This window comes from Ictalurus furcatus, chromosome 26 (assembly GCF_023375685.1).
Source record: "Ictalurus furcatus strain D&B chromosome 26, Billie_1.0, whole genome shotgun sequence".
NCBI classification, from domain to species: domain Eukaryota; kingdom Metazoa; phylum Chordata; class Actinopteri; order Siluriformes; family Ictaluridae; genus Ictalurus; species Ictalurus furcatus.
In genome coordinates, this window is record NC_071280.1 from 17,162,436 (window position 1) to 17,185,682 (window position 23,247).

General features: G+C 42.1%; 1 protein-coding gene across 2 annotated transcripts; it reads right to left on the minus strand.

The window, feature by feature from the left end:
• Positions 1-1,704: 1,704 nt before the first annotated feature.
• On the minus strand, positions 1,705-22,756 carry akt3b (v-akt murine thymoma viral oncogene homolog 3b). Of its 2 annotated transcripts, XM_053615216.1 has the most exons (15): positions 20,675-22,756; positions 16,370-16,640; positions 13,113-13,238; positions 12,473-12,584; positions 12,165-12,309; positions 11,927-12,058; positions 10,361-10,426; positions 10,171-10,239; positions 8,262-8,384; positions 7,469-7,597; positions 6,068-6,166; positions 5,533-5,648; positions 5,272-5,359; positions 4,601-4,703; positions 1,705-3,587 (listed from the first exon to the last, which is right to left on the minus strand). In XM_053615216.1, exons 2-15 carry the CDS (start codon positions 16,413-16,415, stop codon positions 3,502-3,504), a joined length of 1,440 nt encoding a protein of 479 aa, XP_053471191.1. In that variant the 5' UTR covers positions 16,416-16,640; positions 20,675-22,756; the 3' UTR covers positions 1,705-3,501. The 2 variants fall into 2 exon arrangements, with proteins under 2 accessions (XP_053471191.1, XP_053471190.1); XM_053615215.1 differs by lacking the exons at positions 16,370-16,640; positions 20,675-22,756 and having other exon boundaries at positions 13,113-16,361.
• Between the last annotated feature and the right edge of the window lie 491 nt (positions 22,757-23,247).

Here is a 23,247-nt window from a genome sequence, read left to right on the forward strand (position 1 = left end):
TAATTTATAAACATTTTATAAACATCTCGCGCGCGGGAGCCAAAGGAGCTAAATTGTCCGTGCTCTCTGGGTGGGAGGGGCCTATTCTCTCTCTCTCTCTCTCTCTCTCTCCTGTCAATCACAGTGACGGTAGCTGATCACTTGGTTATAATGGGAATTGTGTATTGTTTTAATGGAAACTGTAATGGTCCCTGTGGGTCTCTACTGGTAATTTGTTGCGTTCTACTAGTGGCATGTTTTGTCTAGTGGACACCATTAAGGAGCAGTAATGGTTTTAATGGTATTTGTAGTGGAAAACAATTTCTGTGATTTTTTTTTTCTTTCAGTGCGTCTCAAAGGAATCACGTGTTAGCCTTCGTCCTCTTCGGTTGCCAAAATGACCGACATCCCTACATGAAAGCAATCAAATTGCCATTCCTTAAAAGAACCCCCCCCCAAAAACAAACAAAAAAACAACAAACAACTTCCTCTCAGAGTCCAGAAACTCTTTTGTTGCATTTAACCACGCCCTGTTTCCCCGGGGAAAGAATTTGATGTTGCACACGTGTAAAATCCCTTTGTCACGACAATGTCCCTGTAGATCTGAGCTCAGAAATGTCACACTTGAAGGGTGCCAATAAATCTGGAGTCACTTTCTCCAGCTAAACTGAACTGGATAATGCCAAAAACAACAACAAAACGAATGAAAGGAAGAGTAAGCAGTAAGATGTGTGTTGATAGTTGATCAGAGCTGATACTCGCTTGGTTTTTCTTTCTAGGATTTTAACACAGAACACAGCGTACGGCGTACGCACAAGCTCTCGCGTGTGAAAGCGCTCATCTGTAGTGAGGTTTCTGTACATACAGCTACCGGCCGTGCGGAAGTGCTGGGCCATGTGACCATGTGACCTCGATATCGTGATACAGCTCATCGCAATACGTTTTCTCCCAGTATCACGGGTATCGCCAGTACTCCCAGAACACGGCCCGGATTTAGTCATAATTCTAATCCATTATATATGATTTAATATATTATGTATAAATATTATTTATGTCTTTATTTCCGTGGTATTATTTTTTTTCCCCCCATATTGTTTTTTTTTTTTCTTCTGTTAAATACTTTTGTAAATGACTATAAAACGTCTGATAAACAGAGCCGGTCTGATCCGGGATCAGGTTTTCAGCGTCATCTCGATCGCGTTCATATCCGAGATCGTACGTACGGCTGAGTGCAAAAGTTTGTACACCTTTAGACGACATGACGAAATTTAGAAGATGTTTAACATGCTAAGTTTCCCCAGATGTTCCTTCGTTATCGTTTTAAAAGTAGCAACAACAACAACAACAACAAAAAAAAGGGTTATAACTTGCAGCTCCACACCTGGTCCGCATCCGTCGAGTTCGTCCGTGTTTTTCGTTTCATAATGGAAGAAAATAAATAAATAATATTAACTATATGTAAGTCTGATGTCCAAAATCAGTTTTTTTTTTTTCAATAAATATTACAGAAAGCTCTCGTGTTATTTCATGATGTTATTTTCATCAGTAAACGATCTCGAGTGACCCGGATGCACCGCCATCACGGATCGCTACGTGATGTTTAAACGTAAAACGTAGCACGAGGGTGACGGTGGAAGGAAGACACAAAAATTGTGGTGTTTTTTTTTTTGTTGTTTTTTTAAATCAGCAAGTGCGGCAATTTCACAACAATTTAATCACGCAAGATGTCTTTTCATTTTTATTTTTTTTGGCATACATTAATCCGATTCTTATCATATATTTTTATAAAAACAGAATTTCAGAGTACACCTTAACCACATCTACACCAGAGAAAAGAACACGAACAGCTGGCACACTTCCAGGTCGACTCCGTTCACGCTGAAATGTACTGCGCCGGTTCCTTTTCGCTCTCGTGTTGTGATTCGTGAATATTCGATTTCTAGACTTTACGTGATGAAACGAGCAGAAGGAACTCCAAACGAGTCGATATATATTAATTCTAAAAAAATATTCTGGGGCGGGCGGGCGGGCGGGCGGGTGGGCGGGGGGGGGAGAAAGAACAATTCATTTCCTGTAAAATCGGAAAACGAGCAACATTTCGAACCAAAATAAACGAGAGGACGCGACGCACCCGGACCCGGTCTCCACCCTTCAACCTCTTCTCTATCTGTCAATCGGCTTCTTCGGTCCTCTCGGCCGGAACCAACTCGTCCGTTCTTCGTTTTAGTTTCGGTAATTTCATCTCGAAATGATTTCGTCTTCCGGTGAAATGTGAAATAAGAGGTACGACGTGCTACTTTTTATTTTAAAAGGAAAAGGAGGATCCTAGCGTTAAGGTTAAGGCTCCGTGGGCGAGTAAATACTTAGAAGAAAGAAAAAAAGCAAAAAAATGGGCAGCTTATAGCATGCGGGAATTTTAAGGATACTCTAAAAGGGAAATGGTGGGTGGGTGTTATGCTTTCTGCTTGTATATTACACCGATATCTCTACGAAATGTTCATTTGTACATCCTAGCTCCTTCATAAACTGTATTTTTAAAAAAATACTATGGGGGGTGCAAACTTTTGCACTCAACTGTGAGGGAGATTCCACCAGAAAAGTGAAGAACTGATCCCAGATCCACGCTCTGACATTCTGTCTATACTGTATCTGAGTCGTGTTTAACAGACGTTGCCTGAGTGAGGTTTACGTTACGGTAACTGGCAGTTTTGCGGACTGTAAATGAAATCTTTCCCTTTTGAACGAAACAAAAAACAAACAAACAAACAACAAAACAAAACCTTAGTGTTTTTCTTTCGTACACGCCCCCCCCACCCCCCACCCCGCAGTGTCGCAGGGTGCGAGAGGTGGAACGTGTTCTACAGAGCGATGCAGAAACAGAAAGATGAGAAAAGTCTTCACGAGCCAAGAACCCTGTCTCTCTGTCCATCTGTCTGTCCGCACACATAAGGCAACATTTTTGGTTTTGTTCCCCAGAACGGCTCTTTAAAACAAGCACACGTACACCAAAAAAAATAACCCTCCCAAAAACAACAACAAACAACAAACAAACCTAAAAAGCTCGACGTCAATGGTAATACTGATGGACATAATTTAATGCGCTGGGAAAAGAAAAAAAAAAAAAACCCCAACATAAACAAACAAAAAAACAATCTGTTCTTGATCTGCTGTAAACAACAACAATGCTGAAAATGTACAAGACCTTCTTTTTTTTTTTTCCTCTTCTTCTTCTTTTTTTCTTTTTTTTTTTACGTGGGTTGATTAGCTTCAGTCGAACCCATCTGTGCAAAACCCCTTTTATCGCAACATCAAAAATAAAACAAACAAACAAACAAAAAAACCCCAACAAAATGAAAACTTCATCAAGTCATTAAATAATTAAAGAGAAAACAGGAGGAGGAGGAGGAGGAGGACGTGGAGGAGGAGGAGGAGGTGAAAGAGTGCAGACTTTTCCTAGCATGGCTACGTAATTTCCTTAGATGGCCTGGGATGAAAACACTGGCGCCGGGTGACGAGCGAGCTTCACTCCCGCCCGCTGGCTGAATACGAGAATTGTGGGAAATGCGGTCTCCTTTCGCTGTCGGCGGAGTCCATGCCGTCCTCGTCGACTGCAGAGGGGACACAGAGAGGCGAGAGACGACATCGACTTTACAATATCTGAGCAGCAACGGATGTGCCGTATTTTCCAGACGATCAGATGCTAGCTAGAGCTATTTCTATCGATCCGACTACAGTTCCACACGTGCACGGAATATCGACACGAACGGAACAGCGATAGATGCAAGAAGAAGAAGAAGAAGAAGAAGCGTTAGAATATAAGGCATGCTTAAAATTTCAACTAAATCTCCTCCAATAATAGCCGAAGCACAGCCCACGTTTAAAAATAAATAAATAAATAAATAAATAAATAAATAACTAAAATAGCTCTGCAAGTAACTTGCAATTTTATGTTTCAGACAGAGATGGCGATAGTGAGGCAAATGTTTTTTTTTTTTTTTTTTTTATGGTGGTGGAAATCACAACCCATCAACATCATTCTATTTCCAGGTCCAAGCACCGCAGTCAACTCCGGCCCCACGTGTACGGCGGACGGTTCGGGAATAGAAAGCTCTAAAATGATTATTTGAAAAGAAACGTCAATAAATGGTGGTGGTGGTGGTGGGGGGCAACACCTGCTCTGCACTATAATCGGTTTGTGCCTTTATACAACTACATGAGTGATATTTGACTCATGAGAGATTCATACTGTATGTGCCACTTACAGTGCACATTCTGTTCAGTCAAAAACATTAAACCTACTCTATATGCTTTCCATATATAAGGAAAAGCCGGTGAGAAACCGATTCTGTTTTCAGGGTCGCTCACGGTTAGCTAATTTCCAAATCATACAGGGGAGGGTTACTTTCAGCAGCTTGTGATGAATTTGCCACGGTAATGTTTATCGCAATACTCTACTAGGGATCAGTATTGAGGTTTGTAACTCGCGGAGTAGCAGTTTGCCGTAAAAACGCAGACTATTGCAAGGAAACAGCCGCCAATTTACTTTCTAAGAAGGAATAAGCGGAATAAAGCATCTTACGGTCTGGAAAATACAATGTAAGCAGACCGGATTTTCACTTACACTTCTCCGGAGGGGTGATGGTGATGGTCTGAGCTGTGAACTCCTCGTCAAAATACCTGGTGTCTGTCTCGGATGTGACCTGGGGCATGAACGGGGGAACGAGCTAGTGAGAGAGAGAGAGAGAGAGAGAGAGAGAGAGAGTCACATCTTCACATCTCAAATCATTCCATTAACTTCATATTCTTTCAAAAACATGTCTGATATTCTTTCATGCAGAATCTTTATCCATGAGAATACACCCCCAAACATTGACCTACTTTCTTCACATGATATTGTGAAACATGACATAAACCATTTTACACCACAGCGCTGTTGAACTCTCAAATCCGATTGGTCAGAAGACGTCGATGGATTCCTTTTCTCAGAACAGCAGCAGCTCTGACAGTAGCGCAGCTACAAATGACACGTGTATGTTAACGCACTCGTCCTGGTATCCGTTATCGTTTGTATAGTAACGGCTCATTCACATTCGCGTAACCGAAGACTAAAAACAAACCGCGTTTAAAAAAAAAAAACCCTCCGCAACAACCATGCCATTTAACAAAGACACATGTAATCGTCGACATGGTGGGGTTTTCTGTAGCGAGACATTTATTTAGCATGGATGGAAGGAGTCTCCAGTATCAGACTCGGAGAAACCTTCGTGTTTACAGAACCCGACCGTGTGGTACCTTTTTGTCGTAAACCTCCTGCCAGTCCAGCGTAGAGAAGAAACTGTGTCTCATGATCTCCTTTGCGTCGTCCGGACCTCCTCCGAGTCTACACGGGCGGATTTAGGAACACCCATTTGTGCAAATGTAATGGCACATGTCAGCTTAGTGTAGAGAACATTTTAATAACAGCACAAGCATCTATGCGGATGATTACATAAGAGGTAGACACAAGTCAAAATTCAGATTCTCTCTCTCTCTCTCTCTCACACACACACACACCTTTTGTTAGGGTCTTTGATGAGCAGGCCAGAGAGCAGAGACTTGGCATCAGAAGAGAGGGTTCTGGGAAATTTGATTTCTTCCATAAGAATCAGTTCAAACAGCTTCTCGTGGTCCTGGAAGCACAACCCCAAACACACACACACACACACACACACACACACACACACACACACACACACAGGGTTTGACTAAACACACAAATTAAAGCCATGGAAGAAATGAAATCCCCAAATCATGCACATTTATCCCATTCAAAACCGCAACGCAATGCGACACTAGCTACGTTTCTATCAAAGTCGCGAATTTAAGTTGCGAATATCGCGTAAAACATTTGCAAATAAAGGCCTAAACTGAGCGCATTCGGGGTTTTTTTAATGCGCATTTTGGAGATTTTATTCGCATCTGGTATTTCCATCCAGCGTTTTTTTTTTTTTTTAAATTCGCATAAAAATACATGGATGGAAAGATAGCTAGAGACTCGCGCACTAGAACAGCGTCGCGCGGGTCTCGTCTCGTCTCGTCTGGAACGTACCTGATTATAAAAGGGAAGGCGTCCACACATCATCTCGTACATGACCACGCCGAGCCCCCACCAGTCCACCGCTCGGCCGTAATCGTTATCCTCCAACACCTGAGCACGGAGAGATCACTTACAGGGTTAAGTTACACTCCCAGGTCACATTATCCTCCAATACCTGAGAATTAATCAATTCAAGCACTTATAGTATCGCATTAGCTCACTGAGGAAGTCAAGATTTTCATCTTTAATATTTACCACAAAACTGACTTTCACATAATGACTCGTTTTAAAAAAGTGGTACGAATTTGTGAACTTTCCCCCAACTCTCCACCTGAGAGAGACAGGAAAAGCAAACAGTGGTAAGGCCCAGATGTACGTTTAATAATAAATCCACTCTCGACTTTTTATACTGTCCCCTTCACGTGAGATCATTTTCACAGTGTGAGAAAACACTAATGCTGAAGTTTTCACGGTCTTGTACTAAACCACTACATGCTGTCATACACTTACACACACACACACACACACCACCAAAACATCTCGCTCCGGATGACTCCACCACTGCTTATGAATTATGAAGTCATGCTTTACTGATGATGTCATCCACTAAAATCCCAAGTGAAACAGCAGTCCTGTATTCTCCTGAAGAATTCACTGATTTTTTTTATTTTTTTTGGAATACATTAAAAAATTTCAGACCTTACATGTTGAGGATTATTCAAAATATGAAAGGTGATACGGGTTTTATGTCTAAAGACAACAGATTTACAACCTTGCTCTGACCTTTTTCCAGACCTGCGAAAGAACCGTGTAAATGTGTACAGCAGGGGGTTATGGGACGCAAGTCAGTTACGAGTCAGCAATGGGATGCGAGTTGGCTGTGGGACGCAAGTCAGTTACTGAAAGCGAGTCCATTATTGTTACAGAATGCGAGTCAGCTGTGGGATGCGAATTGGTTAATGCGTGCGAGTCGACTATGGAATGCGAGTCAGTTACGGGTTGCAAGTCGGATATTCTATGCTAGTCGGTTATGGGTTGCGAGTTGGCTGTGGGATGCAAGTCAGTTATTAATTGCGAGTCAGTTAATGGATGCGAGTCAGCTATGGGTTGCGAGTCAGTTAATGGATGCAAGTTGGCTATGGAATGCGAGTCAGTTATGGAAGGGGAGTCACTTATGGGTTGCGAGTCGATTAATGGATGCGAGTCGGCTATGGGTTGCGAGTCAGTTATGGAATGGGAGTCACTTATGGGTTGCGAGTCGGTTAATGGATGCGAGTCGACTATGGAATGCGAGTCAGTTATGGAATGGGAGTCACTTATGGGTTGCGAGTCGGTTAATGGATGCGAGTCGACTATGGAATGCGAGTCAGTTATGGAATGAGAGTCGGTTACGGGTTGCGAGGAACACACTACCTCGGGTGCCAGATACTCCGGAGTTCCGCAGAACGTCTTCATGGTGGCGGCATCAGTGATGCCCTCCTTACACAAACCGAAATCTGTGATCTTAATGTGGCCGTCCTTGTCCAGCATCAGGTTCTCCAGCTAAACACACACACACACACACACACACACACACACACACACACACACACACACACACACATATTTAAAGTGTTGTATGAGTGGAGAAAAGACAGACTAACAGACATATATTTAAATGTTTCTGAGTAGCTACAGTTTTCTGAAATATCTGGAACCTCTCAGGTTGGCTTATGTTAGTCAGCGAGCTAACATCAACATTTTCATGAGTTAAAATATCCTGTCAGAAACATTCTCAGATTACCTCATATTAGCTAGCGGCTTAGCTGCTTAGAGGACAACAACATTCATGAACATGACTTAACAATCCTGTCAGCTTATTTAGCTAACCGGCTAACTGTAGCAGTAAAAATTATGAGCCTGTATAACTATTTAAATAAAAGTCCTCTCAGAAGTCCTGTTAGGTTAGTGCATATTAGCTGGCCAGCTAACAATATATATGAAAATTCACATAATAATTCTTGTTTTCATTATGTGCATCTACAGTACGAATGCCAGTGACTTCCTTCTTCCTGATACGGAATCAAAACCACGTCCACGTTTACATCTACGGTCTCATCCGCGGAACCGCGTTGGTTTCCGTGCGTTAACTCAAAGACGCACCTTTCTGTGGTTCTGTGATCTGCACACAGAACATGCCGGAATAAACGGGTGAGCTGGAGCTTACCTTAAGATCGCGGTAAACAATTTTAGCAGAGTGCAAATAATCCAGTGCAGAGACGATCTCGGAGCCATAGAAACGGGTCCGGTCTTCCGAAAACACGCGCTCTCTTGACAAATGAAAAAACAGCTGCAGTAGAAAAACAAACGAACGAACGAACGAATAAATAAATAAAACCAGGGACATCCAATCTTCTCCTCAAAGAGACTGTGGAGCTTAAAATTAAACGTAATCTTCCAAACACACACACTCTAATTTTTCATTTTTGTTTCACTCCGTGTAGTTTTTAAAATAAAATACTAGCGGTAATTACAAAGCACAATGACTGAGCAGTAGTTGTAAACAATGGATGCTAACTAAATTCCTTCAGAACCAAAGAATTCAGTCTAATTACCACAGACTCCCTACACTTAACAGGTTAGCTTTCTGATGCTAAGGTACTGTAAACTAGCAAGCTAGTCAGCTGTAGGTAACTTTATTTTTTAAACATATTGTGAAGTTGCACTAGTAAACTAAGTAGCATTACTTTTTTTTTGTGAAACTGAAGCTAGTAAACAACTGTGCTAGTAAGCTAGCTCACATTAGGTGAACTACTTAACTGTGAAATTAAATCCAGTAACCGGCCGCACTAGTAAGCTTGCTAACATCAGGTAAACACAACTAGCAATGTGATTAGCATTGTGAAATCAAAGCTAATAGATCAATTGCACTTTAAAACAAGTAGCCAGTTGAGCTAGTATCTAATGCTACACAAACCATTTTATTATGAAATTGAAATGTTATATGCAAAATTTTTTTTTAAATATTAATAAATATTTAGAGGTTCATAATGGTTTTTAGTGCAATTTAACTAGAATTATCCAACTGCACAGGTAAGCTAGCTAACATTAAATGAACTATTAAATATTGTGTGAATAGCATCAGTAGCCATGTTTGCTCGGAAGCTAGCTAATATTTGGCTATCGGTTATATTAGGAGAGTAAACTAGCAGCCATGTTCGACAGTAAGCTAGCTAACATTAGAAAAACTATAATATTGTGTAACTAGCTTCAGTAGCCATGTTCGACAGTAAGCTAGCTACCATTAGATGAACTATAATATTGTGTAACTAGCTTCAGTAGCCATGTTTGCTAGGAAGCTAGCTACCATTAGATGAACTATAATATTGTGTAACTAGCTTCAGTAGCCATGTTCGACAGTAAGCTAGCTACCATTAGATGAACTATAATATTGTGTAACTAGCTTCAGTAGCCATGTTTGCTAGGAAGCTAGCTACCATTATATGAACTATAATATTGTGTAACTAGCTTCAGTAGCCATGTTTGCTAGGAAGCTAGCTAACATTAGAAGAACTATAATATTGTGTAACTAGCTTCAGTAGCCATGTTTGCTAGGAAGCTAGCTAACATTAGATGAACTATAATATTGTGTAACTAGCTTCAGTAGCCATGTTTGCTAGGAAGCTAGCTAACATTAGCTGAACTATAATATTGTGTAACTAGCTTCAGTAGCCATGTTTGCTAGGAAGCTAGCTAACATTAGATGAACTATAATATTGTGTAACTAGCTTCAGTAGCCATGTTTGCTAGGAAGCTAGCTAACATTAGAAGAACTATAATATTGTGTAACTAGCTTCAGTAGCCATGTTTGCTAGGAAGCTAGCTAACATTAGATGAACTATAATATTGTGTAACTAGCTTCAGTAGCCATGTTTGCTAGGAAGCTAGCTAACATTTGTCTTATCAATTATATTAGGAAAGTAAACTAGTAGCCACGTTCGACAGTAAGCTAGCTAACATTAGGTCAACTATTCTGTTGTCCTGTGATCGATTTTGAAATTGTACGATCAATATGGAGTGCTCGATCAACAAAATGTAAAAATCAGCTCTATCTGAGGAGTTGGATCATGCCTCACCTCTCCGCCGTTGACGTACTCCATCACGAAGCACAGACGATCCTTGGTCTGAAAGGAGTACTTCAGAGACTGTGTTGGAAAATAAAAAGGATTTCAGACCTTCTGTAATTGTCACAAAATTTTGGAGTGTAAATTGGTTTGATTTTTTATTTATTTTTTTTGAGTACACGTGTTTAGCAAAAGCACTCACGGTTAAAAAGGGATGCCTAGTGTTTTTTAATACCCTGCTTTCAGTCAGAGTGTGGGCCACTTCATCCTGAACAGCGGGAAAGAAAGAGAAGAGAAGAGAATGGAGAGAGAGAGAGAGAGAGAGAAAGAGAGAAAAGGATAAGGAATATAACCAGGTAAAGCAAAAATGTCTGGACAAGACAAGTTTTTCCTTAACGCAAAATCATTATACTGTTTAAAAGAATATGTAAACAATTAAAGAACAGGCATGTGATATTAGAAAGATAATCCAGCGATTAAAAAATGACCAGAGGTGCAGCTAGGAGGGATTTCGGGTTTAAACCCATGCTATAATGATAATGATAGTCCATAAAACAACATCAACAGGGTTATCATTATGATTCCATATTAAACCGCCCCAAACTTCAAATGAACAATTCCTTTAGTGTGTTTAGTCACATTTTATTGGCTACCTTCTGCGATTGTATGAAACAGGATTAACCAATCAGAATCCTGCACTGGAACGGTCATAAAGATATTTCAAGGCAACATTATTATTATTATTATTATTATTATTATAATAAGGCAGGACTGGTTTGATAGTGGATCGTTCTGTAAATGATTAAAATAAATCCGTGCCTCACTGCTTGGCGTTGTAGCTCTCTGGTATACAAAGTGGTCAACTCTTTTATTCACAGTCAGTTTGTTAATCACAAATCATCGTAGATTCACCATAAAATCCCCGTAGAATTCGCTGTGAAATCACCACGAGACACCATGACATCACCGTAAGTGCGGAACAGAAAGAATACTAAAAGAAGCCAGTCCGTACAGGATTTCGCAGAGTTTTGCAAATTGCAGAGGGTTATTTTTGATTTCTTTTTGCTGATAACTGCTTGAATCGGCGAAATGTCCGCAGTGATGTTTGCTGGTAAACGAGACCTTTTAGCTGTACTCATGTTCGTGATGACATGTGACTCATGATGACGTCACGTGACTCGACGCGTCTCGGCCCGAATCTGCGGAAAACCTTTGAAAAATCGCGAGCTCCTCCGAATATTGCGGCGTTTCTTGATTTCTGCGCTCGCAAAATCCTGGAAGGACTGAATAAACAATACAAAACAAATACCATTACCTGGTCATTAAAAGCCATCCGCCTGAAAAATGATAGCTACGCCAATGACTATATCTACGACATTTTGTTGCATAGCACTTTTTTTTTTTTTAGTGAAAGACATGGCTAATAGATATTTGAAGCGTTAACAAGAAACTCTAGGTTGTGTGTTAATATGAAGAACATGATTGTAATATTTATAATATATAATATGAGAAGTATACAGGGTGTCTGAAAAGCCAGGAATCAATAAGAATAAACCTACTCTGTAATGCACGTCATTTTGTATTCATTATTTACATTTATTATGCTCACACTTGGGTTCTACGCATTTTCTCAGCCGCTGTTTCGTGATTTTTTGTGGATTTTGCTCAAGATATCTCCACTGGTTCCTGACTTTTCGGACACCCTGTATTATTACTGTAATGACGTAAAATTAAATAAAAAAAATATATATATATAGTGGTGTCTCACCTTGGCAATAATGACCTCCTTCTTCAGGATCTTCATTGCATAATAAGTTCCACTGGCCTTCTCTTTCACCAGGATCACCTTCCCGAAGGTGCCTTTGCCTAGCAGCTTCAGATAGTCGAAGTCGTTCATCGTCTGACGGAGCAGGAAACGGAAGAACGTTGCGTGATATTATTCTAGTACAGACGTTTACAAGCAGGAAGAGCCCCGCCTGCAGGAGTCTCCCCCACCGTCCTCTCACCTTTCGTTTATGGTGGCTGATGGAGGTGTCCATCTCCTCCTCGTTGACGATCTCGATCTGGGTGGTGGGGCTGCACAGGATTCCTTCCTCCTCCTGCTTGGCCAGCTTGTCCGCCACCATCTGTATCGCTTCCACCCATTCGTCCCTGTCACCGTGGCAACAGACATACAGTCTTTCAATCAGTTTCACAACGTTTACGACAGAGTGGTCCGTGTCCTCGTCCGTCGGTTGTCATTTTGGACGGGAAATGAAACGGAAAAAGCGCGGCGGTCGTAACGATCGTTACGTCGACGCGTGGAATCGCTCACCTCTCTTCAGGTGTGTCCACGTGAAAGGTTCGCTCGATCACAGTGGTCCACTGCAAGCATCTGATGATGAAGGTGTTGGGCTTCGGCCTCTCCGTCTTCATCAGCTGACACTCTAACAGAGACGGAAGGAGTGCGAGTGAGAATACGAGACGTGACGTGTAAGCGTGAGCGTGAGCCGTGTGGAGAGCGAGAGGACTAGTCGCTGTTTATCCTGAGCGAAATGCGAGGCATTCGTGCTGTTTGGATCACGCGAAGTACGCGCTCGAGGGCCGAGATCCTCACCAGCCTAAACAGTGATGTCTAGCGAACGCAAAAAAAAAAAAAAAAAAAAAAAAAAAAAGAGTCACTTTCCAAGTATGTACTCATGACTCATGTTGAGAAAATGTTATTAGCTTAGGATTTAAAGAGGCAGAAAAAGCTTTACGGACGCTCATCATCGTGGCTGGAAATCTCCAGACTGCTCACGATACAATTCAGTTCTCAGAAGAGAAAACACAAAACCACAGAAACCTCAGGCTCAACCTCGGGTTTAAAAACATACCTGGAAACCACCAGGGTGCCAAAACATTTCACGAAAGCATTAAAAAAATAAAAATAAAAAATCGAAAAGAAGGTGACAGAAGAGGAGAGAGAAGCTCACTGGCCACAGAGAAGTTATTGAGGGGGTAGGCGAAGTCTGCGTCCTGGGGCTTCTCCTTGTAGCCGATGAAGGAGCCGTCAGTCTTCAAGAGGAAGTATCGAGGCCTCCAGTTCTTTATATATTCTCCTGGAGGGACAGACAGAGGAACACAGGACTCGTCAACACACACACACTTCATACACTCTGCCATCCAAGACACAAGAACACACTCTTAAGGAAAAACGACATCTAAACCGGTTCCTCAGATGCCCCCCGAAGAATCCAGGAAAACCTTATATTATAAGGTTCGACACGTCACATATAGTTCTCGATAGAACCCATTTACTCAACTAAGGACCCTTAACTATCCAAAGAACCCTTAAGGAACACATTTTTCTATTAAGAAAATAAATAAACAAAGCAGAGTCAGAATCACAAACGTACAGTATGCTTCTCCAATTTCTCTGCGTCCTAAAGAGTTCTCCTGTTAGTCCTTCACTGCGTATTCATTAAAGGTTCTAGAGGACGTAGAGCTCCCTTTCTGAGAGGGTTCTAACTAGAACCTCTTTAGAAAGCAAGAGCCCCATAATTATCCCTTAAGAACCCTTTAGGAACTACCTCGGAGACTAAAAACGGCTTCTCTACATGTTTACCTTCACGAAAGATGTCTGAACTTATGAATATGCATAAATATGCAAATCGGAAACCGCCCCTTCTTCCCCTGCCATCCTACATAGAGCAACATCGCTGACATTAGCGGAGCGAGCTCTCGAGCAGGTTATCTGCAACCACATTTCTCCACACCGAAGGCACTAGCTAAGATAGTTCAGTTAATTCTAACTGAACTTGGTGTTAGTTAAATGTTCAGGTTCTGCACATAAAGGTTCCCAGGAACCATGTTGTCACCACCTTAATCTTAAATACGAGTGTTTGTAAGCTGTGAAACTTTTCAGCGTCATCAAAAACCGAACTCGTACAGAGCCCCGCCCCCCAGATCGTTCATTTACTCGTTTATTTATTTTACAGACACACTGGAGTCTCGTTTTTTTTTTGTTTTTTTTTTTAAAAAGAAAAAAAAACGTTAAATACGATTTAAAAAACAAACAAAACCTATAGACTCAACATCAGTCACTCGACATTATAGAGCTTCAGGATCACTGTAAAGTCTCGGTAACGTGTTCGAATGAAACTGATGTCAAAAGACTACGGATGCACGGACAATAAAGACCTTCAATTCTACCAAATAAATAAATAAATAAATAAATAAATAAATATCCAACAAAGCAAGACACAAGCACACACAGATCTCCAGTACTATAGAGAGATTATCAGAAAGTCTTGGACACACACGTCCATAATTCTTTATGTAGCCTCTCTGAGAAGAGAAAGACACAAAGCCGTGGCCATTTAGGTATTCCCCCGAAAGGAAAGCCAAGAGGAAAAGAGTCCACCCCCAAACCCCCGCCTCCCCCTCCACCTCCACCCCGCCCCCTTCAAAACACACACAGCCCTCCAAAAACCATCATGTACTCTCTCAGAGGAAGACCAGACTCAGAAAATCCCCTAAAGGCCCATAGTAATAAAAAAAAGGTTAGAAAACGCATGTAAACACACACACACACACACACACACACACACAGCCCTAATGAGGAAATGATAGATATGCAAACCATACAACTACATTAAACACATCATGAAATCAGCGTGCACTCGTACCCATACATTACACACTAATAAAAACCTAGACCTGAGCGCAAGGGTGCCAAAACTTCATTATAACGCAAACCTATATACCTGTGTAGGAAGATAAGGACAAATGAGAGAGAGACACACTTCAGACCTGAAAGCTAAATGAAATTATAATCGCAAAACTATATGTTTTTATGTCTGGCCGAGGTGGAAACGCAGTTTTTCATATAAAGCTAAGAAACGAAAACATTAAAAAGAGTAGAGTCATTTAAAAATAAATAAATGTGTGTCCGTAAGTCACATGCTGAACAAAATATAGTTTACATACGCCTTGCAGAATCTGAAAAAGCTAGTAATAATTATTTAAAAAAAAAAGAGGGACCATAAAATTTGCAATCAGTTCTGCCCTGAATACATACACATAACAGATGTTTACATATAGTCCACAAGACAATAAAAACTGAATTTACACAAACGAACCAGTTCAAAAGTTTACACCCCCTTGATTCTTAATCCCGCGTGTCGTTACCCGGACGATCGACGACACGATGCGTTCATGTTTTGTGAGAGTTCTTCACGAGTCCCTCGTTTGTCCCGAGCAGTTAAACCGCCCACTGTTCTTCAGAATAAATCCTCCAGGTCCTGCACATTCATGCATATTCGAGCGGCTACGTGATGTCGAGACCCGTCTTTTCACGCCGAGGGACTCGTAAACGACTATCGCAAGAGGCGCAGACGTCCACCGATGCTCGAGGAGGCGACACGGCACGTTAAGGGGGTCTAAACTTTTGAACAGGATGATTGGTGTAAAATGGTATTCTTTTGTTTAAAGAGCTTTTCATTTGGTCAACCCAAATCATAGGGTTGGCGGTTTGATTCCCGGCCCACGTGACCCCACATAGAGCTGTGTGTGCAAATTAATATACAGCTGACGGGCAGGTATTAAATTTGACTAATTTTTCCCGGCAAGGCAATATTATTCCACAACACCACCACACAGGCAAAAACCTCAATCACATCGTCTCTCCTCCTCTGATTTTGCACGTGACACATGGAACCTGGAAGCTGACAAAACGAACGTCGTACATTTAACTATATACACGTGACATTAAACGTGAACTGCTTTATTTAATACATTTGCATTTTGCCCAAATCATTCCTTGTTTCGAACCAGGAAGCATCCATGAGTGCTTCTAAAGTACGTGTTCTACTGAATTAGCTCAATTTCTCTTCAACAGCTAACTCTGGCTGTTCGCTGCTAATGCTCGTTAACGTAGCCTGACTAGCTATAGGACGTTACCTAAATAGTTATGCCGAGCGTCGACTCTAGCCAGCTTCCAAACTCCTTATGACGTCATTCGCACGATTATTCGTTGTACGTAGATCAGGATAAATAAAGCTGAAGAAGAATGAATGAAAGTGGTGCTTAGGAAACTTTACGAGTTTCCAAGTAGGAATTCCAAGTTGAGAAGGTGCTTTATTTGGGGTTTTTTTCCCCCCTAGTCGGAGATGTAGCAAGCTATAGTCGGACAAAGCGAATTTCAGATGATAATAAGCTTCGGATCTCTCTCTCTCTCTCTCTCTCTCACCTCTCTTCTGCAGCCATCCCTCCTTCACCACGTTCTGGTCGTTCATGATGACTCCGAGCTCGAGTGTTTAGGGGTCAGGGGGGAGCCCAGTGCTCGTCCTCTTCTCTCAGGGTCGCTCGTCCCACCCCTGCCACTGTGCTTCCTTTCTCTCTCTCGCTTTCTTCTTCTCCTACGCTTCAGCGTCCACTCGCTCGATCACCACGTCCCTCCCCGCGTCTCGCTCTCGCTGTGTGCGGGACCCTTCGGGTGCTCCGGCGGTGGGTGACTCAGCCTGGAAGGAAGTGACAAATTAAAAAAAATAAAAATGAGCACATATATACATATACATACACACACACACACACACACAGAGATCATTCTCCCCTCCCCTAGAATTCTCGCTTCTCCTCGCTCTCTCACTCACACACACACACACACACACACTCACACAGACGTTTGCATGAGAAATTAAGTCATTGTTAAGAGCCGACGCGGGTTTCCCGCCCCTCCCCGGCCCCGGCGGTCTCCTCACGGCCCGCTCTTCCTCCCTCGCTCTCTTTATGGTGTGAAGTAAAGCGCTGACCTCAGACCAGCGCGGCTCTCTCCTCGTCACAGCCGGGGATCAAACACGGTCGACGTAGACAGACTCTGGATCAGCTACTGATCGCATCGAGTCCTCGCAGGGCAACACTTCCTGTCTGTGGCCTCAACATTTTAACCTTTGTTTCAAACAGCAATCAATTCGAGCGGCTCTTTTGCACCCTACACACACACACACACACATATATATATATATATATATATATATTGTGTGTCAGAGTGAAAACAGGATGAAATAACACTAAACCTTGCTCCAGCCATCAGGAATTGATTAGTACCATTGGTTAATGTTGTTTTGTTTCCCATGTGCATGCTAGAGATGTAACCGAATAGAAGCACATTAGTCTGAATTAACAGCTAATGTGCACTAAAGGAATATATAATATATATATATATATATATATATATATATATATTGAGAAAGCTTTACACGAGATCCGAAGAGACGCAACAAAAAAGTCGTGCGAGCCGGAGGCTTTTACTTTCATGTGGGAGCGAGCCAGGGGTTAGATATCAAGCTCGCCGGACAAACAAACAAAGACCAAGAACACCGTGTGATGCACTTACAGCATCCTTAGTAACTGCCTGGTTACGGTAGCTTAAAGTGTACATTTTGGTAAATAGAAAAACTAAATTTGTTAGAAAATATCGCCGGCAGGTGCAAACAATACTAATAACTGTACGAGGAAATAAATAATAATAATAATAATAATAATAATAATAAAAATAAATAAACAACAATAACACATATCTCTATGAACTGGAGTGATGTAGCTGAGGTTGGGGAACTGTCAGAGACAGAATTTACATTTGGGGTTTGTTTCTCCAGTGTTTCTGGTTTAGGCCACACCCACTTTGGGTTAAACTCTGAATACAGATCCAGATCCAGATCTTTCAAGCACTAAACAGACAGCGTCATCACGTTCCCCGTCCCAGATGGAAGATATTAACAAGCAACGCAAAGGTCACTGCATTTTATTGAAAGATTACAAGCAAGAATTTTCCTTTTTTTTTAAAAAAAAAATATTTTGTTTATAAACATAACTGATACTAGGGTTCAGGTTTGATTTCAGCTTGTATGTAAACACAGCCCTCGCTCCCACACGATTCAGACCCGCCGTATAGACAGCCAAGGCCCGGCTTTTTCTTTCCTTTTTTTTAATCTTTTCAAAAAGGGCTATTCTACATGTCAATAGACCCCTGGGCTCCACCCAGACGAGGCCTGGGACAACTTCCCCAGTCGTCCCCCCTCTGTAACAGCGGGGCAGCAAGCATCAATACAATGCAAATGTTTCAACATGCATATGGATAGGAATAAAAAAAATAAATAATAAAAGAACCTTAAAGCCGTCAAAACAACGCACGTTACAATGGAAATCATCGTCTCAGTCTCTATAATAATCAGCGTCTGGGTTTCCTTATCAATACGGATATATACGGAGGCTACATCCATACCATATACGTATCCATGTTTATGATGCATGAATCGAGAAAACAAAAGACTGTGGCACAGAAATAGCTGGGTGGGAGGGGCCACATGGAAATATTCATATTGTTCCAAACTGAACGTCCGAATACATTAAAATCAAAGTGAATAATGTGTGTTAACACACAAAGGGAGAACGCACGTGCACTGCAACGTCGGGTGTACTCCATCGAGTAGTCTGTAAAGACAGAACGGGGGGTAGAAAATAAAAACAAAATGTAGATGAAGGGCTAATAGGAGTTATCGTCTGTGTAGTCGTTCGTTACGCATGTATAATAGTTTATGCAAATATCCTGTGATGCCGAGATCATAATAAATTACGTCACAACACGCGTTCGGAGACGTTTGGAAGCATCGGACGACGTAACAAAAACGTCAGATCGCAATACTTGAATGCATCACAATGTAAAATTTTTTTTTTTAAACGGTGTAAAATAATTTTTAAAAAAAACAAAAAACAAAACAGCGTGTTTTGAACAATACTTGTATTTAATGACTAAAAAATGATGGAGCACTGAAAAAAGATTCAAGATTTTTTTTTTTTACAAAAAAATCCCAACATTGTAAGATTCAATACAAAATTTCTGACATTATTTGTGACTGTTGCGGCCAAAAATGCTCGATTTTCCTGCGTCTTTTATTCAGAAATTATTATTATTATTATTATTATTATTATTATTATTTTTTACAGAATACTATTTGAATTGACAAAATCGCGATCGCAGGAAATTGTCCTGCAAAGTCTTTCGCTGTGATGTTTGTCAATAAAAAAAAGAGACCTTTTATAGCTGTACTCGTGTTCGACGCGCGCGGATCGAAGACGGCTTCGACCGGACGTGTGTCGTGACGACGTCACGTGACGCGTCTCGGCCCGAATCGGCGGGGATTATTAAAAATCGCGAGCTCCTGCGAATATTGTGCGGCTTGCTTGATTTCCGCGATCGCAAAAATCTCGCAGATCCCGGAGGGACTGTGAATCCAGCCCTGTAACACGCATGAATAATTGCTTGTTAGTTCCTTGCAAATCCTCAGCTGCTTTTCGCGCAACCCTCGGTCGAGCGGCCGCGTAAATATCGTGACGCGATATCTCCGACCGTATCGCCCGCCTCTATTGTGTGGCATCATGAAACCAAAACACGGCCATGAGCATCAACATCGAACACGTCTGACGCTCCTTTACAACGCTTTAAACCCATCCCCCCCTCCCTTCAGCTATTCGTGTCAGGACAGCCAAGTGTTTAATCGTGGCCATTGAGAACAAGTGACAGCTTTAAGAGGAAAACAAGCCAGCAGAGCCAATGTCAACAAATCCACCGGCCTTGGCTGCAGCCATTCCTGTACTAAAGTCTTCCTGTGCTATTGTTCACCATTTCCATCCAGAAAAACACCGCTGCTGCCATTACATTAGAGAGAGAAGAAACAGGAGTGTGATCAATAAAGTGAATGAAACTGAGAGATCTCTAAGGGTGTATGTCTGAGTGTGAGAGTGTGAGTGAGTGTGTGTGTGTGTGTGTGTGTGTGTGTAGTGTCTTTTCGCCTGCAGTTATATAACCAGACCGCCACCGCAACATCCTAAAAAGGATACAAGATTGACAGGAGGAGGAGGAAGAGGGGAAAACGCTTAAAGCTGAAAGCAATTAAAATAAATAATAATAAGAAGATTAGTAATAATAATAATACACAGCATGTACCTGTATACCAGTATGCAGCTACCCTATGTACATGTGCATCTTATCTTTATTTATGGGTGCGGCTGAATGTGACGGATTTGCGGCCTGCCTTGTAACACCAACCAGCACCACCAAAACAAGACAGATAAACAAACAAACAAACGAAGGAACGGAAGACACAGGCTGGGCGATGCGTAATGAGAGACATGCGGGAGCGCGCGCGCGCGCACGATCGAGCGACTGGTCTAATTCGTGATATCGTGACGCGTTAATAAAAACAAAATGGTGGAGCCGCTGCTGTAGGGGCAAACTAAACAGCCTGCACAGCCGTGCAAAATTAGAAATAGGTGCAATTTATTGCGGCCTCGTCATATGTGCATCAGTGCGAGCGACACACGCACGCACGCACGCACACGCGCGCGCATCCCGACTTATGCACAGACGAGCGGAAACCGGGCCTTTAGATCATCATGGTCATCCTTCCATCCTTCCATCCATCCATGCACACGCTATACACACATCCTTAATGAATTACACCGGGATAAATGCACCGCGCGTTATTGATGTTACCTCTCATACAGGCACGAGGGGGTGGGGGTATCGGGGGAGGGGGACACGGCAAGCACGCGCACCAACACCGACTCCGACACAGGTCCCTCCCTTCTTCTTCTTCTTCCTCCTCTTCTTCTTCTTCTTCTTCTTCTTCTTCAGTACCGGGCTCCACTATAAACCCTCTCCTTTTATTCCACGGCGTAATGCGTTGGTTTTTCTCTTTTAAAGAAATCCACCGACTGGTCACGAGCAAAACGGAAGCAAGGAAGACACCCGTGATGTCGCCATCGTCGCTCGCGCTCAGCAGCGGATGAACCGAATGACCCTGAACGGGAACAGAGAGCTACGCAGACGGTGAGATAGACAGCTAGATAGATAGATAGATAGATCACAACCCCAACAGAAGGCGAGGCAGGCAGAGAGAAAAACGCGCCCAAGCCCCGCCCCGGGATCAGCTACTCGACCAATCAGGTGCCGAGGCTTCCTCCTAAACAGAGTTGCCAGATAGAACATTTTTCAGAACCGCACGAATGTACCGAGTGATGTAGGAACGAGTCCGAGCGCCCTGAGTGGATCTTTAAGGATACTACAGCTTGTCTGACCCTGGTGTCCACGTGCCTTAACCGGTTATATTTACCCTAGTGACCGTGATTGATCTTTTCTTGGTTTTCCATTTTCTGCCTTTAGTTTTGGACAGTTCCCACCCATTAGTCATTCCCTCCAAGGTTTCGCGATTTTGCGATCGCAGAAATGAAAACAAAATCAAGGAAACGCTTGATTTTTCGAATTTTTCAAAATTACCGTAGGTTTTCTGCAGATTCGGGCCCTCTTCGATTCACGTGCGTCAAACATGGGTACAGCTAAAAGGTCTCGTTTTACCAACAAACATCACTGCGAAACAATTCCGTGCGACTGCGGTTTCGCCAATTCAAGCAGTTTTCTGCAAAAAAAAAAAAAAAATAACCACACTAAAAACATTAAAAAGAAAAAGCTGCAGCAAAATCGAGCGTTTTTGGCCGCGACAATCCTGTACGGACCGACTATCAGACGACAGGGTGAAGGCTAACACATGCTTCCTCCGTCCGAAACACCTCAAACAAGCCAACCAACGCAGAGTAGAACACTCGGAGGAAAGCGCTATCTGCCCTCTTCCACATACATGAGCTCATCGATGCCTACGATTGGCTCACGTCGCTGTGATTGACAATGGAGAGAGCGTATGTCCCTCCCACCCAGTCATTGTAATCACTATTTATATATGTCTATCACTGTCCAAACTGTAAACCATCCAGGGAGAAGGGAGGATAAGGACAAGGGTAACTATTAAAATTAAAGCGTCAGTGGGCTCAGAATTCTTATTTCTGGCCCTAATCCAATCTAATCTAATCTGAGTGAAAATCTCACCAAAATAATAAATCCAATGAAATGCAAGTAAATGAACTGTTATGGGTAATATGATATTCAAACACAAGTTTGCCTACACATCATCCATTTTTATCCCAACAGAAGTTCTCCAAGGTGTTCCTGAAAAACCACAATCTGGCATCACGGCATGGCTGAATTTTTGGCCCCACCCCCTTTCCCTTATTCTTGAATTCTGAATTTATCAATGTATCAATCCACATCATTAATTCAATGTTAAACAAGCCTAATGAAATGAAGTGTACTCTTTCACAAGGGTTTTTTAAAAAGTTTGTTGAATAGATAAAGAGAAAAAAAACAAAAAACCTACCCACAATACCGTTCGGCTAGTTGCTGATAGAGATGTCAGTGGGACCTCTGAAACTTATCACTCCTTGCTTCATCTCTACCTAAAGAGTGATGCAGCGGCGCTTTAGTCTTTCAGTCTGTCCAGCTCTCTCACCTCCTCATCTGGACACACTCAAGCCGAACCGAGTCTCTGCCGTGCCTCGGCGTCGTAGAGCTGCACTGTAATTCTGGGACTTTGAGTCTAACTTTTGCTCCACTACTTCTACGCTGGATTTCTCTTCAAGATATAGTTGAAAATATTGAGCGAGAAAAGAAGCTCTTGCTCTTTTGTTTTTTTAGGAGCTAACACCAAAACCTGACCGTTATCACTTGTTATAAATTGTTTAATCCCCCCCCACCACCACCACCCCATTTTACGCCATTAACTGCTCTAGCAATAGCAGTAACAGTGTCCCCATGTGACATCAGCAAAACACAACACAACAGTTTGCTAACGTCTCAAAAGGAATAATGAACATCCGGCACCAACCGACAAATCAGCACCAAAATCACTAAACACATCACAGATATTTCAATATAAATATATGTCAGGTATTTCAGTGCGGAGTTTCCCTTTAAGGAGGATTAACTTTCATAAAACGGTGCTGCTTGGAACCCTGTCTGATAAGGAAGCAACCTATTGTAGGGTTCTTCATAGAGTTCCTCTATAGGGGGAACTGAAGCCCTGCGACGACCTATACTTAATCTTTTCTCCTAAGAGTGTGCGATCAAATTGGATACTTTTCCTGGGTTTTGAGCTTTAAGAAAAATAATTATTGAGAGTAAAAGACTAGTTTTAGTAATGGAGCTTGATCTGTGAGAGACTCTCAAGGTCTTGTTGG

Bases quoted from the DNA above. Each gene is read 5' to 3' on its own strand.
- akt3b (XM_053615215.1), bottom strand. From the start codon at position 13,302: ATGGCAGAGTGTATGAAGTGTGTGTGTGTTGACGAGTCCTGTGTTCCT. The intron at 12,310-12,472 runs GTGAGCGATTCC...CCACGGTGACAG, and splicing joins GTGGACACACCTGAAGAGAG to GGACGAATGGGTGGAAGCGA. The intron at 6,167-7,468 runs GTAGTGTGTTCC...CTCCGTGCTCAG, and splicing joins CGGAGTATCTGGCACCCGAG to GTGTTGGAGGATAACGATTA.